The sequence below is a fragment of the Monodelphis domestica genome, chromosome 1 (assembly GCF_027887165.1).
Source record: "Monodelphis domestica isolate mMonDom1 chromosome 1, mMonDom1.pri, whole genome shotgun sequence".
NCBI classification, from domain to species: Eukaryota; Metazoa; Chordata; class Mammalia; order Didelphimorphia; family Didelphidae; genus Monodelphis; species Monodelphis domestica.
In genome coordinates, this window is record NC_077227.1 from 197,012,940 (window position 1) to 197,032,962 (window position 20,023).

Genomic DNA, 20,023 nt, shown 5'->3' on the forward strand with positions numbered 1-20,023 from the left:
CAGACACTTCCTAGCTGTGTGACCCTGGGCAAGTCACTTAATCCCCATTGCCTAGCCCTTACCACTCTTCTCCCTTGGAACCAATACACAGTATTGATTTTAAGATGGAAGGTAAGGGTTTAAAAAAAAAAAAGAAACACTTACCCTCTATCTTAGAATAGACACTAAATATCAGAAGAGTCCTAAGGGCTAGGCAATGGGAATTAAGTGACTTGCTCAGGTTCACTCTGCATAGAAAGTTTCTGAGGCCACATTTGAACCCATGCCCTTCTGATTCCAGGCCTGGTGCTCGATCTGCCATGCTACCTAGTTGCCCCTACTTATTTTAATAATTTTCCTTGATATTCTATATCTTTTGTTTTACTAAATTAATTTTCTTATTATTTTATCATGTTCTATAAAGTAGTACTTTGGCAATTTTATTGGTATAGCAAGAAAAGCAAGAAAAGAAAAGAAAAAATAAACTAATTTTGTTAGTATTTTGATTTTTATTATATTGGCACAATGTAGCTATGAGCACTGAATATTCCTCCAGATACTTAAGTTTTCTTTATTTCTTTATGGAACACTTTAAAATTGAATCTATATGTTTTTGTGTGCTTTGTAAGGTCAATCCCCAGATATATTATACAGTTTGATGCTATTTGGAAAGCCATTTCTCTTTCTATTATTGTTTTTTTGGGTTGACGATTATTATTACATAGATATGCTATTGACTTTTGAGAATTTATTGTGTAGTTTGAAACTTTGCTAATGCCATTGTCTCAGTATCTTTGCTGATTTATTGATATCATCAGAGATAGTTTTATATCCTCTTTACCTAGCCTTATTCCTTTAAATTATTCTTCTTGTTGTACTGTTGTGGATAGCATTTCCAGAATTATATCAAATAATAGTGGAGACAGCGGATATCTTTGCTCCACTTTTGCATGTAATGGAGAAGGTTCTAGAATACCTTCATTGCATTTGTTGCTTGTTTTGGGTTTTAGATAGATGATTTTTGTGATATTAAAATAAAGGCCTGTGCCTGTGCTTTGCAGGGTTTTTAGCATAAAGAGTGTTGTACTTTGTCAGAGGCTTTTTCTATATATATTGAGATGATTGTGTAGTTTTGAATGTTTTAGTTTTTAATATTTTAATTATGTTTATTGTTTTCTTAAATTGAACAAATTGAACAACAAGGGGCATCCTTGATATAATTCTCACTTGGTTTAAGGAATAATTTTTGGGCTAAATTTTTGAACCTGTGTTATAAATGATAATATATCCACTGGTTTAGGTATTAGGATTATATTTGTCACATAAAAGGATTCTGGTGGAGTGCTTTCTTTCTAGATTTTAGAGAAACATTTAAAGCATATATTATTTTGTCCTAAAGTGTTGGCATATGAATGATGTTGCTTATGATTTGTAAAAAGTGATTATATCAGCTTTCTTCTCTATGCTTTATTAAAATCCAAATATTTAAGACCATGGGGGAATATCTTTTTTCTCTATTATTATATCTTCCTTGGGCATTGCTAAAAATTTACAAATGTCAATTCAATTTAATTATGAGTATTAACTCTGTGCTGTTATACTGGGGTTTTCCCATACTTAGGATTCATTCCTTCATTATCTTTAACTCTTGGAATCTTTAGTTTCCTTTAAGTCTCAGTTCTCAGTTCAGGTGTCACCTCCTACAAGAAGTCTTTCCTGATATTTTGGGTTTTCTCTCTTTTTCTCTCTCTCTCTCTGTCTCTGTCTCTGTCTCTATCTGTCTGTCTGTCTTTTCTCTCTCTCTCTCCCTCTCCCTCTACTCTCTCTGTTGTAATATTTCAGTAGAATATAAATTCTTTCAGAGCAAGGATTGTCTTTCATTTTGTCATTTTTATCACCAGAGTTTAGAATAGCACATTGCACATATTAAGAGCTTAATAAATGCTTACTGAAATTTAGAACAGACATTAACAGCAGTAAAATCTAAATATACTGCAAATAACTTTTTTCACACCTGTTCTATAAATAATATTTTTAACAGTTTAGTCTTATTTTAGAGCTCCTCCTACTTGCCTTTAAATAGGATTCATAAAGAATTTGCAAATCGGTGACATGGATCATGATAAGAACTAATGCAGAACTTTGCAGTTAAAACAGAGCGACAAAGCTAAAGTCATAGAACCTGGGTTCAAATCCTTCCTCCTCCACTAACTACTTGTATGATCTAATACAAGTCACTTAACTTCATGGGGCATCTAGCACTGGAGAAGGAGACCTCTAAGGTAACTATCAATTCTAAATCTCTGATTCCCTGATATCACATGAGCAACTAGAAGACCTATGACGAGAAGATGCCACAGCCTTACCTCACATGCTTACATACCAGTAGTAGTGCAAATGTTGAGAAATCTTCATAATTTTGGGATTCAAATAGTAAAGGAAAGACTAGGTTCGTGGTGGACTCACAATGATCACAAGCATTTCAACTTATCTTACTTCTCTATTATAAAGTGAGCTATAAGGCATATTTTAGATATAAGTAACTTGTGGGTTATCTGTAAGCATTTTAAATGCTGAAATGGAACTTATCACTTTGTAATATGGGGGAAGATCTATGGCAATTTCACCAAATGAGCTAATGATCCAATATTTGTTATCTCTATCAAACTTTTTCTTTAAAAAAAACTTTCATAATACCACCCCAAGTACACTATAATTACTTATTCCAAAATGTGAATTTGGGAAAAGAAATAAGCATTTTCTTACTGCATCATAATGCTAGGAGATTGTTCTCTTCAGAATTAACAGCACACTAAGCAACACTAAGACAATATATTTTAATTCAAATAGAAGTTAAGAATCTGATACATCCATAAGACTATAGATCATAGATTTATAATTGAATGGAATCTTAGTCCCTCTTTATTTTACAGACTAGGAAGTTGAGACTCAAAGAGAAAGGATTTGCTCAAAGTTATAATTATAAATGGCAGAGACAAGATTCAAACCTAAGCCCTCCAGAATGAGATGCAGCCATCTTTTTTTTACAAGGCTGTATGGACTCCCATAATTCTATGTATTCACTCAGAAAATAATTAAATATAGGTATTTGTGTTTTAATTTTATAATGTGGCATCAGAGTGGAGCAAAAAAGCCACATATAACCAATAGTAATTAAATTATGCTTGGAGATATATATATATATATATATATATATGTATATATTTATCTCACTGGATCTAGAAAAGTCAGATCTATAGTAATAAGTGAGGGGTATGCTGGTAAATATTTGACAACTGGCTTTCTAGGGGGGGGGAATGAACAACACACTTTAAAGTTCTAATAAGCACTATTAACATTTTCTCTGTTTTTTTATAATTCTTAAATTAAATCTCAATTTAATTAGTACATTTAATTCTTAAGGCTTAAATCAAGCCTTAATTTTTAGTGTTTGTGACTTCTGAGGTGTAAATAAATAATCATACTGAAAATTTAACAATTAGTTCACTCCAGACTATATAAACTGGCCCCAGCACACCCCCAAATGATACAAGTATGTCAGTCAAAGATGCCTATTTGATCTGAATTATCCTGATAATTTAGAAGTGATCTTTCATTTAATTTAAATGAGAGAGGACAGGAATTGAAGCAAGAGTTGTGGCAATTTTCCATATTATCACAATCACCCAAATTCATCTGCCAATCTTCCACTTAGAATTGCATTGATCTTCATGGAAGAGAATATGTTTAGTTGTTTAGTAACACATTCATTCTAGTCAAGTCTAATTAATGCTTTGTGTCTATTAAAACTAAGTGATAAATACTAGTTAATGGTTGTTTTGCTTTTCAGGGTAGAGGGAAGAAGTCCAGAGGTTAAGTAATTTATCCATGGCCATGCAACCCAGTGTCAAAGGTAAGATCTCACTGGCTATAAAGATGGGCCTCTAGCTACTATGCTACAGTGACTCTCAAGTTATTGTTTATATATAATATTATATATAAGTCTACACATCCATATGTGTACAAATAGATGCCATTATAGTTTGACATGACAAGTTATCATACACTATTAGATAAAACAACTGAAATTAATTCTGTCAGATTTGGGACTGACAGTTCAAAATAAGAATAACAAATGTAAAAGCATGAAAATGGCATTACTATTATGTTTTAAGAGGATAATACAGCCTTAAAGGTGTCAATGATTACTTTGGTTACTGTAAACAACAGCTGCCAATCAATTTAGATCTGTACGTAAAGTAACAAGGCAAATTCTATTCAACCAAAGTTGATGATTCCTACTCCCAAATCTCTATTTCTTAACAATAGCAATTGGGCTGGATATCGTTAAATTTCACAATCCATTCCAAATTGTGAATGCGGTTTACTGCACTGAGAAATCTGGACATTTTCAGGGAGTCTTCTTAATCCTCTGGATTTCAGTTCCTTAAAAAACCAACTTGGGATAGGGTCTGTGTCTTTGAAAAAAGGCTTGCCCTCAAGACACACATCTTGAGGCAAACCCGAAGAATAGTTAGTTTTATCAGGAAACAATTAACTTTGCCTCCAAAGTATGACCACTTTCCCTATAAAACACACACACACACACACACACACACACACACACACACACACACACACACATTGTGATAATGAAGAAAGAAGTTGAAGAATGAAGTAACTGATTTTTCCCCCCTTTGGTACATACTGAGAGAATAACTTAGGAATCTATAACCTGGACCTCAGTTCTGAGATCTACATGAATATTCAAAGATTTAAATGAATAACATGTAATGATACTCAAACCTTGGATTCATATTGGCATATGCCTTACTTCTATTTCTTTTAAGACACAAGTCCTTAAATCCATGTCCATGATTCCTCATAAGGATTTTTTTAACTTTTATTTTTAGAAAGGTATTTTAAGAAGTGATAACCTATATTTTAAATTTAAAATTGCTATTTTAGGTGTTAATTTCGTAAACATGTCATTCCCTGACTTAACTGTGGATTTTTTTTAATGTATCAGTGATTGGATAATCACTTGTGGCATAATTTAGAATCAAGTTATAGCTATGCAACCTCAAAATATCCAGTTTGGGAAAAATAATTCATCTAACCATTTATTTAAATGTGTTACCAAAAAATAAACAGCAGAAAAAAATGCTTGACTGAGTTTTCATTCATTGATTTCTTCTTCTAAATTGAATCAATAATATGTTAATTAGACACTGTTTTAGAATCATCCCCATGGAAGACCCAATTCCATACTCCTTTAACAGACATTCTGAACTATATGCACAAACAACAGAATCAGGTTTGACTGACTTTCCCATTCAGAACTTCTCCTAATCCTATTTTAAGTACCAAATTGTGACTTCAGTCAAACATTATGGCATTTGAACATATATATATATATATGTATACATATATATACACACTATATATATGTATATATATATATAATATTTCTCTATGAGACACAAAGTTAATTCAGACATAATTTTGATTTTTAAATAAGAGTTTCCAGGATTCAACCCAACATTAAAATTTTGGCCTGTCTCTTTAATTTGAGAAACAGTAAAAACGACGACAGATGGTAGACAGAATTGACTTATGTCCTCTATTCTTTATAGAAGAAGGGGGTGCATAGAAACTTTGATAAAGGCAGAAGCTACAGTATGCAGGTCTCTACTATAATTATCTAATAGTTTTTTTGACTGATAGGTTCAGAACATTTAGTTTTTCTTCCTCACACATGCTTTGTAACCAACCAGCAGTCCTATAGGTTGCCATGGGTGATGTCAGTGCTGCCATCCAGTCCCCAGTACAAATAAGCACATGATGGATGAGCCTTTAGTCCTGAACCTTAGCAACCCCTGAGATTACCACTGCTTCCCACCCCAGTCCCTCCACACACAGCCCCAACTCAGTCCATGCAAAAAGCAAAAATCATTATGTAATAGGAAGAACATTCAAACTTATAGTTAATTGGAAACTTGTAAAGGAAAAGGAATGCTTAGGACAGCATGTCTAAGAGAAAATAAATCATTCTGCATTGTTGTTTAATGCATTGTGACATCATTTCCTGAAATTAAACCGAAATGACACCATTTCAGACAATTCTCAGTAAGGTTTATTTTAAATAATTCACAGATGTTTTCTTCTAGGAACTAAGAAAACAATACAGAGGGCAATACTTGGTGGGGGTGGGGGTTAGGAGAGACAAGGGAGCTCTGTGCAGCCTAGTCATATTGATACTCTCTCCATAAGATTTCAGGGATGTGTTTGGTCTATGCATTTTCCCTCATGCTTTTCTCTGTTCTTGATCCCATTTGTTTCCAGTACACATTTGCATTTCTGAATATGAGAAAGGACAGCTCCCAGAGTGTAAGCAAGACAGTTTTAAATTTGGTACTAATTTTGCCTATAGCTATTGATATTAAGTAGACTAATCTCTGAATCATAAAGCCACTGATTTCTAAGTAGCAACAACTAATGCCTTGAAATGCTGATTAGATTAACCATTCAGGGCCTATAAAAAGCAGGTCTAATGATGGAAATTACCACAAGATCTCCACTTGTGGAAGGGTGCAAGTGAGGAGATTAGAGGACTGGCTGTTGATGTGGTCAATGCATCTCTTAGAGTCTGTGCATGTTAGTGGCCATCTCAAATAGTTGATGGTCATAACTATGAAAGCAGAGACCTAAGTTTTGGCACCTTCTGGATGACTTTCTCAGCTTTAAACCCTGAAGGTATGGATGGGTCAAGAAGCCCTATATTTTACCCTCATGCTGCATTTTCTAGTAAGAGATGACTTTTCTGTCACACTAAAGGAGAGTCAAAACCACTCAAAATTGCTCTATAATTAATTCTTCATCTTCACAAGGTTTTGGGGGGGGGGGCTTCTTCACTTTGAGAATGGAACCAACATTTTCTGAGGGCCTTCATGTGGCTGGGATCAATATGATTAGCACCAGAGGCTTCCCATAACCCCACTTCTGGTTACTACAGCCTCTTACTCTTAAGCCTATCACATGGTCTTCCTTCAAGAAAGAGTAGTTTTCTTTCTCTGTTTTTTGACCTGCCTGGCTTTGGAATAGTACCATATTTGTGTCATAAAAGGAATTTGGTATAACTCCTTCTTTGCTTATTCTCTCAAATAGTTTGTACAATATTGGGATTAGTTATTCTTTGAATGTTTGATAGAATTCATTTGTGACTAATTAAATAAAATTTTCAAAAAAAAAGTAATTACATTGGTGAGAGCTCATAAAAAAAAAGAAAGATGAAATAAACTGTGTCTACATAATACCAACACATCCAGTTGAAAAGCATTGAACATACACTCAACAAAGTAGGATTTTTTAGTTGTTGGGTTTCTTTTCTGGGGTGAGGATTCCCCATGTTCCATCTCTTTTTTTTCCTTCTTTATAGAAACTGCCATCACTAGGCTAATTTCTTTACATTGAATAGACTGGTTGTTTTTGTATTGTGTTGGCAGCTTTGGTGAATGCTGTAGATACATTTTGCCTATTATGTCCAGGCAGTATATTTACTCATAGCCTAAATATTATCACTTTAGAATATTTTAAAAATATTCCCAATGTCAAATAGGTTTCTGTATAAAACTTGGTAGAATACACAAAGCATGTAGTAACAGACAAGAATTCAAACAAAGAAATTATTATAGATAAGTTTTTCGAGAGAAAACTTATCACAAATAGTCGAAGGGATATGTGTGTGTGTGTGTATGTGAATCTAGTAATAGGCCAGATAGAGAGGGGATGAAATATCTTATATGAAAAAAACCAGGATACTTTGCTAATGGAAAGAACAAAATAACTAAGCATATGAGACCAGAAAAGAACCTGCTTCCTTTGTGACCTATTAACTATATATACTTATAGATATATTCCTTTTTGTGTGTGTATATATGTATATGTGAATATAATAGGAGTACAGAAGTGAATATATCTGTGTATATTTGCCTATGTATTATACAAACATATGGCTGTAAAGATCTTCTGTATTTCTGTGTGTGTGTGCATTTCCTAGAGTTACTATTAAGAAAACCTTTACCCGAAAACTGTTGTGAGCAAGTAGTGTCTTTGTGTCTAAGCACTTCCTGTTTTCATTCCATGATCAAATATGTTCTTTGCAGGGCAAATAGGGGAGCACTTGAGAGAGAAAGTGGAGAAGTCTGAGAGGCTAATTGAGTGTATTAAAGGTTTCTTGGCATGGAGGACTTTTCTAGGGTTATGAATAAATTGTAGTTTGGTTCCAATTTCTTGCTGTTTCTTTTCTTTAAATATTTTTGAAGTAAAATAAAAACAATTTTAATGGCAAGTTTTACATCTTTTTGATATCATAACCTTTACATGCTAAGGAGAAGAATATGCTTTTTTAAGGATTTTTGTAACTTTCTCAAACAACTGGATATTTCCCAAGGAAAAAATAAATGTATTTCCAACATATTCTTCCTTAATTATTTATTATTTTTTGACTGAAAAGTGAGAAGATTTATTTACCCCCAAAGAGTGGCAGTAAAATAGTTTTTGATTGGTTAAAGGTCAAACAAAACATTATTGATTAAATAGGTGATTTATTTTCCACAAGTTACTGTAATATTCAAGAAAGGATCATTTAAAAAGTGAATCATTTAGCAAAATAAGATGTGAAAATACAGAAGTTAGTAGGAAATAGGAATGAATAAAAAAAATTATTTACTAAGATCAAGCATCTATCCTCTAACAGCCTAACTTGAAATGAGATAATTCTTAATTGCTTAAGTATAACGACATCATTTTTCAAAATAGCCATTTCATATTAGATTTTTTAAATGATAAATTGGAACAAATAACTATTATCTTCTCAACCAAAATTGGTAGCACATAGGAATTTCATTATTCAAAAAGCTTAAGTTGTAGTGAAACTCCTTCCAGGAAAATCAGAGGTTAGTGATTTTTGTCAGATTGAGACTAAAACCTAACACTTGCTACAGTTGGCCTTTGTTGAGGTGGGATTTGGGGGTTTCTTTTTCTTTTTTCTTTTTGCCTTTTGAGGTATTCAGAATAGGTGACAATAGCTTGCAGTTGAGAACATATGTAGAGAGACCCCTGCGGTTTATGGAAAAAGTTGTTCCATGCTGGTTGGGTGTTTGGAAAAAAAAAATACAACCAGAGTTCTTTTATGTTCTCCCAGTTAATGAATGCATGAATGTCAAAATGGGCCAATGGCCCATTCAGGGGGCAAAGCCTTAGCAGTCTCCTTCTTAAGAACACATCCTGAGATGTAAAATACATTTGCTTAACAAATTAAAATAATGAGATAATTCAATTAGTTTCTTTTTTAAAAAAGAAAGAAAAAAGGGTACATCAGGGATTATTGTAATACAAGAAAGGTCATATAGCACAAAAGGGGAATAAACTAGTTTGAAATAATGCTAAGAAGAAGAATAATGAAGGAATATAGGTTGAAACAGTCACTTTTAAAAGTTATGTGAAATAAATTTATATTTTTGCAATTTCTAGAGATATGAACTAATAGTATCTATCTCTGTATGAGAGAGGAAACATTGAGGGGTGAATGGTGAAAAGGAGAAAAAATAATGGGCCATTTCAATTTTCAAAAGCTTCATTATTCCTGTTATTACAGTTAATAAACTAACTCTGAATTCAAACCATACTTGTTGGGCTCTATATCTTCCAGAGCTACAAGTAAAACTTTCAGAGTGTGGAAGCTTATTAAAGATGGAAAGGTAAAAGTTTAGCAGAATTATCATTCATCAAAACTAGTCAACTTTGCATCGCTGGAGTGAAATCCGGGATAAAGAAGGAATGGAATGCCTAAAACAAAGCATCAGGGACATCCTTTTAGAAGTTAAGGGTAGGGACTATGTGGGGTAATTACATAGGGTAGGAATAGCAGAAAAGAAGATGGAAAAGTAAATGGGAGGAGAAAATAAAGCCAGAAAGTTATAAAAGAATGCCATAAGAAGAGAAGTAAAACACTTGTTGAAGAAAAGAAAAAAAATAGAGAGATTAAGGAATGAAGAGGACTGGTCTTGTATCCTTGAGTATATAATCATAGAATTTTAGAAAGCACCTAACCCAGCTTCCTTAATTTTTTTAGAAGGATAACTGAGACTCAAAGGGCTTAAGAAGTTTATCTGAGGATACAGATGAGTGTCAAGCTCCAGTCACTAGCCATTTCTTGATCTTGTCCTACATTGTCCTATAATTGTGCACATAGAGAGAGACTCCATCCTCCATATCACCTTTACTTTTAAAAAACCCTATTTGTCCTTTAAGGCCCAGGTCAGATATCATCCTCTCCATGAAACTTTTGCTGAAACCCTCAATTGAAAGTGAGTTCTCCCTCTTCGAATTTTCCTAAAGTGCCTTGCCCAGATTTCTCCTGTGTCCTCATCAGATCCTACTCTGAAGGATACTGATTTGGGTATATGACCTATGTTCCCTTTTAGTTAGCCAATAAATTATAGACATATACATAAATACACACATATATGTCTGTTTAGCTAAACAAAGAGAGAAAGAGAGAGATAAAGATAGAAAGACATAAAGAGAGAAAGATAAAAGGCAGCCCCTGCTTTAAAGGAGCTTATAATCTAATTGGAGAAACAACATGCAAACAACTACATACATAAATACATACTATACATAAATACATACAGGAGAAATAAACACACAAAACAAATGAATTAAAAGAAAAAAGAAATAATCAACAGAGAGATGACATAAAATTAAGAGGGATTGGGAAAGTGAGATTTTAGCTGAAACTTGAAGGAAGCCAAAGAAGTCAAGAGATAGAGATGAGGTGGGAGAGAATTCCAGGCATGGAGGAAAGTCAGTGAAAATAATTCAGTTGGGAGCTGGAATGTCTTGTGGGAAAAACAGGAATGAGGCCAGTGTCCCTGGATCATAGAGTATGTATGAAGTATAATGTGTAAGAAGGAGATCTGTTTGGAGGTAGGAAAGGTTATGAAAAGCTTTGAAAGCCAAATAGGTTTTTACAATGGATCCTGGAAGTGATAGGGAAGTTTCTGGAATTTATTGACATGATCAAACCTCTGCTTTAGGAAGATCACTTTGACAGCTGAGGAGTAGGAAGAGACTTATGACAAGGAGACCAGGTTAGTACAACAGGTTATTACAATGTTCAAGGCAGGAGATGATGAGAGGGCTTACTCCAGGATGGTAGCAATTTCAGAGGTCATATATAATAAATGTTACAAAGATAAAATTAACAGGGCTTGGTAACAAATTGGATACAAGAGGATAGTGAAGAATCCAAAATGAAACTATTGAGCCCAGGTGACTGAAAGCATGGAGGTTCCCTTAGCAGGAACAGGAGAAAGGGAGGGATTGAGGGGAAAGATATGAGTTCAGTTTGGGGATATTAAACTTAAGATTTCTATAGGTTATCCAGCAGGCAATTCTAATTGTAAATATGGTAGTCAGCAGAGAGGTTAAGATGGATAAGTAGATTTGAGAATCATCAGTATACAGGTAATAATGGGAGCTAATGAAATCATCAAGTGACATAGCATAGAGGAAGAGGAGAAGAGGGTCCAGGAGAGTCCTGTGGGACATCAATGGTTAGCCATTGTGAACTAGATAAAGATCCAGCAAGGAAGACTGAGAAGTGGTCAGAAAGGCAGAGAAAAACCAGAAGAGAATGGTGTTCTGGAAACCTAGAGCAAAGAAAATAACAGAGAAGAGAGTGATCGATGGTGTCAAAGGGGGCAGAGAGGTCAAGAAGGATGAGGGTTGAGAAAAGTCCATTAGATATGGTCATTAAGAGAAAACTATTAACTTTAGAGAGAGCAGTTTTGGTTGAATGATGAGGTTGGAAGCCAGAGTAGAGACTTAAGAAGAAAGTGAGTAGGAAGACAGTAGAGGCACATGAGGTAAATGGCTTTACACACAAAAGGAAGGAGAGATAATGGTAGCAGGAATAGATGGACCAAGGAAGGCTTTTTTTTTTTAAGGATGGGAAAAATATGGACATATATATAAGCAGAAGAGGAGAAACCAGTAGACATGGAGAGAGAGAATGGTAGAAGGGACAATCATTTGGAGAGGATGCTTTAGAGCAGGGACTCATAATTTTTTTTCTTTATAGCCCTTGAATCTAGCATAGTGTCTTCCATATAGTAAGTGCTTAATAAATAATAGTTCAATTATCCATTAGCCCATATAGTGAGCATGGCATAGTGGCCTGGGGTTCTATATTTGGAGTTATATGTTTAGGAATGTTGATCTATCACTCTCACTTCCTTATAACCATCCTGCCCAGCCCCTTGCCCTTTGTGGCTTTGGCAAATCTCACTTCTGAAGCTTGTTAGCTAGGTGACCATGAGTAAGACTCAGATCTTACATTTTCTCATCTACAAAATGGGAGTGATAATAGCTAACTTGCCTACTTCACAGGGCTGTTGTGAGGCAAACCATATTTCAAATTCTTAAATGACTTATAAATGTCAGTTATCATTGTCAATATCCCTTACCACAACGATTGAGATCCTTTCAAAATCTTTTTGGTAGAGAAAAAGTTTTTGAATAAGTCCTCAGATATATTTAAACTAGACTATAAGCATCTTCAGGGCTTGGACCATATCTTATATGTCTTTTATAAGTACCCCTCCTCCTACCACACAGCACCTAGCATAGACCCATAGAATGTGCTAAATAGGTTGATAGAATGACTTCCCTTTGATCGTAAGTCCTAGTCCTAATATTGGCACCCTTAGAATACATAGTCTGCAGTAGCATACTGTCACAATCTTAGAAGGCCAAATAATAAAGAAGGAAAAGCAGATGGGATAAGAGAAACTCAACAGAATGGCTCCTTATGTCTTCATAGTATGAGGTATACTCTATAAAACATATATGTATGTACTTGTATGTTGTGTATGTTTGTAAGTATGTGTAAGTGTATATGAATATAGTCCTTTGAGGTAATTCAACTCCTTCAAAGGGTAGTTGAGGTAGAGGATTTTGGTGTGGTGATACAGGAAAGTATATTGGGAATAACAGTGAAATGGAATTCAGGAAATTGTTTGTCCTTGTTCTATAGCTAACTAGCTAGGTGACTTGGGTCTAGTCATTGCATCTTTATGGGTCTCAGCTTCCTCCTTTGCAGATGGCTTGACCAATGTCATCATTAAGATTTATAATTGAAAGGGATCTTGGTGATCATCTTAGTTCAGACTCCATACCAGCCATCACTGATGTCTGAAATACCCTCTCTTTTTACAGAAATGCACTCTTTTTTGTCCTCTGCCTCTTAGTTTCCAAGTTCTTATTTGCCTAGTTTCTTTCAAGAATCAGCTCATGTCACATTCTATATGAGGCCTCACTTGATTTCCTCAGCTTCTAGTGCCTTTCCTCCCCACCAATCCCTGCATTTACATATTTGCTTTATATGTATTTTTCATGTACATACATATATATAAATAAATAAATATATATGCCATCTCTTCCAGAAACAAACAGAATGTCAACTCCTTGAGGACAAGAACTGGGTATTTTTGGCTTTATATCCCCAGGGCTTAGCAGAGAGTATTTTAACTGTTTCTTATCCCTTTTAGCTTATGAGCATCTATGATTCCTTCATGGGGGTGGGAACGGTAAAAGAAGGGAGAAGGCAAAAAGATCTCCCTTTGCTTAGAATTTATTGAAGGTTTTTAACCATTAGCCAAAGAAGAAGGTAAAATGCAAAATAGCAGATAATTCTGATGAGAAAAGACCCATTGACAACTAGAAGGACACAAACAGGTGGGTTTGAGTTGAAGGAAATATGTCTTATGATCTAGATTCCCGCCTCCACGACTTCTCTAACCAAATCCACCAGTGGGGGAAGAAAAAATAAAAAAGAAAAACTCCTCCCCTCATCCTCACTCGACTTCCAAATTAAAAACATTTTACAGGTTAGTAAATCTCCAGCTGAGGTGATGTAGCAAAGAACAGCTGTGAAGTAATTTTGATAATGATGAGAATAATAAGCACATGGCAAGGTTCAGGGCTTTGCTGTTGCAGCTTCAGTGCTCCTGAATAGATAAAAGTGATTAAATACTCCTGATTATCCCTGACCAATATGTAATGGATTTACAGCCCTTTCAATTAGTCAGTATTTGCTTAGGACTCATTATTTTGTCTTTGGTTAAGTAATCAGCCCAGAGACTGCATGTTCTGTCTAATTCCTCTGAGCCAAGCCAGTACAGGGCCCTGACCTTTGAAATGGCCATAGCTGCAAGGCAAGAATACCTACTACTACTTCAGCAGAGAGATTGGTTCTTCCAGCTAATCCTGACACCACAGGCCAGATCAATACACCTTAGTTTGCTACTAATGTCCTTACATCAAAATGGCTGATTTAGGAATGTGGATCTATCACTCTCACTTCCTTATAACCATACTGCCCATCTCCCTTGCCCTTTGTGGCTTTAGCAGAGCAATATAGTAGCAGTCACCACCATGAATCAAAGTGGAAACTTGTCCTGGAACCATGACACTGTAGCTAATGTCATTCAGCATGGCAACACACAAGTTGGATAATCAAAGAAAATCTCCTTTCAATATACTACCCCATTTATTCTCATCATTAGCCCAAATAGAATGGGTAAAAAAACAATCTTGTAACAAGAAAAATCAATAAAAAATTCCACCCATTTTCTAGCATTTCCATATGAATGGCAAAATACAAAAGATGTGATCGCCTCCCTGAAAAAGTGTATTATGATATCCAAATGATGCTGTAATAGTCATCAAATATACCAACACATAAAACCAATTGAAAACAGGAGAATTTCACAAAAAGTACTGTATATATTTCATCCCTTCACCCCCAAAGTGAAGACTAGTTTGACTTGAACAAACAACAACAAAAAGAATCTTTAATCTCCACCTTATAGTACATTACGAGAACAAAGTATTACAAGAACGCACAAGCCTTTTATATGTGTCTCATGAACATCTGACAAGTTTGCAAACTGTTTCTGTGATTTAGTACCTGAACTTGTACATTGGGATACATGAATGGCAGGGCATCACTTCCCTTCCAAGACGGAGTGCTTTCCTTGATAATCCAAAACCCCAACCATGTTTACAGGCTCCAAACTAGACAATGATCTTGACAATCTTTCGACTTAGATACATTTTCAGAAGATGTGCACACACCTATTGACATAGATTATAACTATACACAAAGTCACTGTGTAGGGTCCTATCCTTATAGGATAATCTTGAGCGACGCTCATTATTGGAACCCTAAAGAAAAACAGCTACCCTATACAGTGATGTCCATAGATAGTAAAGCATTTCCATACTCATAACTTGTAAGATTCGACGAAACCGAAAGAAATGCCTGGGGAAAGCATACAAATGATCTAAGCCCTATTACTTTTCTAAGAAAATAAATCTCTAAGAGTAGATATCATTGGACATGGTAAAACCATTGTTTTTGTTCCCCATCTTCACTTACTGTGAGATGCTGGAAGAGCCATGCTCTCATGATATTTGTTGCTACTTTAGGGAAGATGCCCCTTTTCTTCTGACGTTTTTTGTCCTTGTCTGGGTCATCATCATCACCTGTACCAGGTGAAGCTACACTGTTGTCTAAACCATCCCCTAGAAAGAAAGGAAAGGAAATGTATTAAGCAAAAAAAAAAAAAGGAAAAAATAAAAGGAAAAAATTAAAAAGGGAAAAAAGGAAAAAAAAAGAAAAATGAAAAAAGAAGAGAAAAAAGATGAAAAAAAAGAAAAAGAAAAAAGAAACAACAAGGTGTTGCTAATGATGGGCTAAGCTAAACTTGTATCAAATCCATTAAGCTCATACATTCTCTCTCATTAAGTATAATTGCAGATACAAATATGTAAAAAAAAATTAAGCCAGGCCTCTCCAAATGCTAATTTTGTGTGTCTCACACTTACACATATCATTAATTCAATTATAATTGTGTGCTTGACACAGCGCAGTAGCTCTTTGTCAATTATGGAATCCAATGTGGGAAAACCTGCCATAAGAAAACCCATTCAGTGTAAATGCATCCACCCCCCCCCCCCCATCCATAGTGAACACATACTGTAGGGTAATCAAGTTAAATGTTCTGTAGTCTATATATTCTAGGCTGTCTGCATAGGTGACAGTAACTGTGTCACTGTTCATTGCACATAACACACTGCCAACTCAGCCCCTCCCATAACTGTCACCTCCCAAGCACACGCCTGTGTGAACACACACATGTGCGTGCACGCACACACACACTTCTAATATGACCCTGCATTTGCATTTGCATGACATGAAAACTTCTCCCACTCTGCATCAGTGATCATTATCATTAAATAAAAAAGATACACATCAAGGCAGAGCGCTCACTTAATCAGAAGTTTCTATCAACATCTCTCTCTTCTATGCTTTTCTCTGGCATTAATTGTGCATTAGCAAAAATCATTTACTTTTAACAGTCATAGTTATTTTTTCTTGCCCTCCAGCAAAAATGCCTTGAAAGCCTGCCTGGAGGGCATCTAAATTATGTATCTGAAAAACTCTTCTGGCAAGGCATTGCAGGACCCCTACTTTCTTAAAATTCATACGAGCACGTCTTCCTGTTTTGGGGAAGGCATCAATCAAAAGCAGCAATATATGCCATATCCCTACATTAATATTTGAACTAATAACTTTTAAAAAAGGAAAGAAACAAGATCCGACTTGTGGCATAATCAAATGCAAAATAAATGAAGAATACTGGGACAGCACTGAGACTTTATAGATGGCTGTGTTTTCCTTGCACATCATTAGCCTGGAGCCACACGAAAGAGGAAAACAGAGAAGTGGAGAGTTTATGCTCCCTGCTGGTGTTTAAGAAGCCGAGGTCCTGGAAGGACATCTGGGAATTGCGCTGAGATGGTGGTTTTTGTAATTTAAGAATAGACATTCATTAGCAGTAAATGCCATAAATCCCATGCTAAGTAAAAACCTTGTCCAAGAAAGCCTAAAACAATAAACTCTGTGCTCACTGTAGCCTGAGCTAGACGCTCCATAGCTTCCTGAGGAATGCTACGGATCCATTGGCTAATTCTAAAACAGATACATTTGTGCTCCATGGAGGCCACTGGCTTCCCAACTTTTATTTCTGCGACATGGGGCTCCCTCTACCCCCGTACCTGTTTTTTTCATTCTCTCCCCCAAAAAACCCTTCAACCTTCCTTGACCAGAGAAGCACAAAAACCACAGCAAAGAGCTGGCAGATTAATTTTATTGACATTTCCATTTTCACTGCAATGTGATACCCTCCATCACTTGGAAGAGATGACCCTCACTATTTGCAGACTGACAGGCCACTTCATTACAACCACCCTGCCCCAAGGCAAAGCGGCTCCCTTCCATCTGCCCAAACACTAGAGCATGACCCCTAAGTTGCTGTTCTCTTTTTCTTTGCCTTCTGTTAATGATCAAAAAAGAAAAGAAAAGAAAAAAGAAAGTAAAAAGAGGAAAAGAAAGAAAGAGGGCAAAAGGATTTGAAGCAAATAAGAAATAGTTGGAAGAACTAATCAAAGTACTAGAAACCAAAAGATATAATCCATAACTTTTGGAAACACTGGACAGAGAGAGTCTCCTTGCTCAGTCTCTCCTCCCCAAACATCCATGCACACACATGCCTCTTGCTTGCACACATACACACACACACACATACACACTTTCCCCTATGCCAAGGAACTGCTGCAAGGCAAATTCTCACAAACACTAATGGCTTCTGACTGCTCCTTGGCAACCCTAGCATTTTAACCTGGGTGGATGCGCTCTCCAAAATACAGACACTGGAGCTATCTCATCAGCTGTTCGTGTGACACAGATGGAGAGTGGCTATTAGGAGCCAGGCAATGGGCCTTGGGGATCTGAGGTGCTCTACTGTTGCCTGAGGCAATTTTGAAAAGCAGTACCCGGAGATGGAGAAAAAAACCATACTGAAAGTGCAAGTTTGAAGTCAGTCAGTCTGTCTGTCTATCTTATCATAGATAAAGATATCTTTGTCTATTTATGTAAATATATATATGGGTATGTGAATATACCTTGCATATAATATAGGAATAGTATATCTTTTCATATAATGTCTTCTAACTATAAAAACACAGTCTGTAAACAATGCCTGTGTGTATGTGTTTCTCTTTAAGCACATATGGTATCTATGTATATATTTGAGTAGAAATCATCAGAATATTCTTTAAAACTCATTTGGCTCTTGGCAATCGATTTTGAGGATCCTTACTTCTAAAGGCTAATGGCCTACTAGAAGGAACTTCACCTAAAGGCTGTGTTTGTTCATTCAATGGCCTTAAAAATGAGAGAATATTTCGAAAATGCCTTCTATCTTGCTTAAAGGCAAAGTAGGGGCTATACCTTCAAACTATTGTATTTCACTGTATTTAGATAAAGAAAGAATATAGGTAGTACCTTTGCAAGTTACATCAAACTGGAGTACATAATATGATCAAGATTTTAAATACATCATGTTAGAGTCCATGACCTTTACTGAATTTTAAGAAATAACAGACCCAGATAACTCTTTAAGACTAGAATGCAGAACTGTTGCAGATCTGCAATAGTATGAGATTCCTCACTAGAAGTTCCTTATAGCAATGGAATCCAGACTATCCCCCAACTCCCAATGAAATAATGACTAGATTTTAAGAGAATCAGCTGTTAAAATTATTTGTCACTGATGGTGATTCTGCTTCCTGCCAAGCAAGAGGTGTTTTCCTCTCAAAGAGGTAGACACTAAAATTTTCTCCCCTAAAGAACTATTTCAATTGAAATACAGTTCTTACCCCCAAATAGAATAATCATGTGTCTACCTGTGTGATCTCCAAGCATGTTCTGATAGACTCGACCATGAAAAAAAAAATCAACCATTTGTATGATCTTGGAGGTTGTGGATAGGGGTATTTTGGGGCTTAAACAGGGTTAGTAGGGAAGAGGAGAAAGGAATCAATACTACTACCTGTCTCTCCTGCTAACTATACCTCCATCTTGGGGACCCTGGACACATGGACTTAATATACTCTACAGTCAGAAGCACAAGGATCAGGGGAACCTTCTGCCAGTATGTCTCCACTTCTACTTATATAAGGTAAGTAAGTGGGCAAGCAACAGGAGACTGCTGGTGAAGATTTGACCACTGGCTCTCTAGGGAAATGTACTCATGACACCTTTTTAAGTTAATCTGCATTATTAATATTTTCCCCATTACTTCTTAAGTCTAGACATTCAACAAATAATAAATCAAGCCCTGATTTGTAACATTCATCAACTTTTGAGGTGTAAAATTTCACATTGCAAGTTTAATAATCAGCTCTGGTGAGCCTATTGGAGTTGACTCTAGAGCACCAATGATTAGGTACACACATACCAAAATACCATATCTCTTTAAAGGTCTAGCCAGAGTTGGAGAAAAGATAAAGCATGTATTTTTCTAAACAGTATTTGAAAATTGCACCCATGGTTTAGATGACTATCTGCCCAAGACTTTGAGCCTTAACTGTGACTTGTATGAATTAACTTATCACAAAATAAAGGTCTACATTCCACAAAGATTGGAGTTTTCAGTGTGTCAGTGGAACCTGCCTCGAATATCAAAACATTATAAAAAATGTGAATGTATAAAAAAAAGTACCATGTATCCCTAGGGGTTGCCTAATTTGCACTATTGAGGAACAGCCTGATACAGTGGATAGATCTGGAGTCAGGAAGAAATGGCCTTAAATCTCACCTCTGTGGTTTTACTAACTATAGGGCCTGGACCTCAGTTTCTTCATCTATAAAGCAGGGATAATGCTTGCAGTACTTAGCCTCACATGGTTGTTGCAAGATTCAAAATGAGCCAAATATAAGTAAATACCTCAGTTATAACCATTTTTGCCCCTTTAATCCTGACTTTTCCCCCTTTAATCCTAGCATTTTCTCAGGTAGTGAATAATCTATGGGTCAGTTAGTACTGCCATTGCTCATGAGGAACTGAAT

General features: G+C 35.7%; 1 protein-coding gene across 1 annotated transcript in view; it reads right to left on the reverse strand.

Annotated features, from left to right (window-relative positions):
• Nucleotides 1–20,023, reverse strand: part of MEIS2 (Meis homeobox 2) — a 223,724-nt gene that overhangs the window by 140,159 nt on the left and 63,542 nt on the right. Inside the window, 1 exon segment of the mRNA XM_001370551.5 lies at nucleotides 15,488–15,633. Within this exon segment, the coding sequence (XP_001370588.2) occupies nucleotides 15,488–15,633 (146 nt within the window).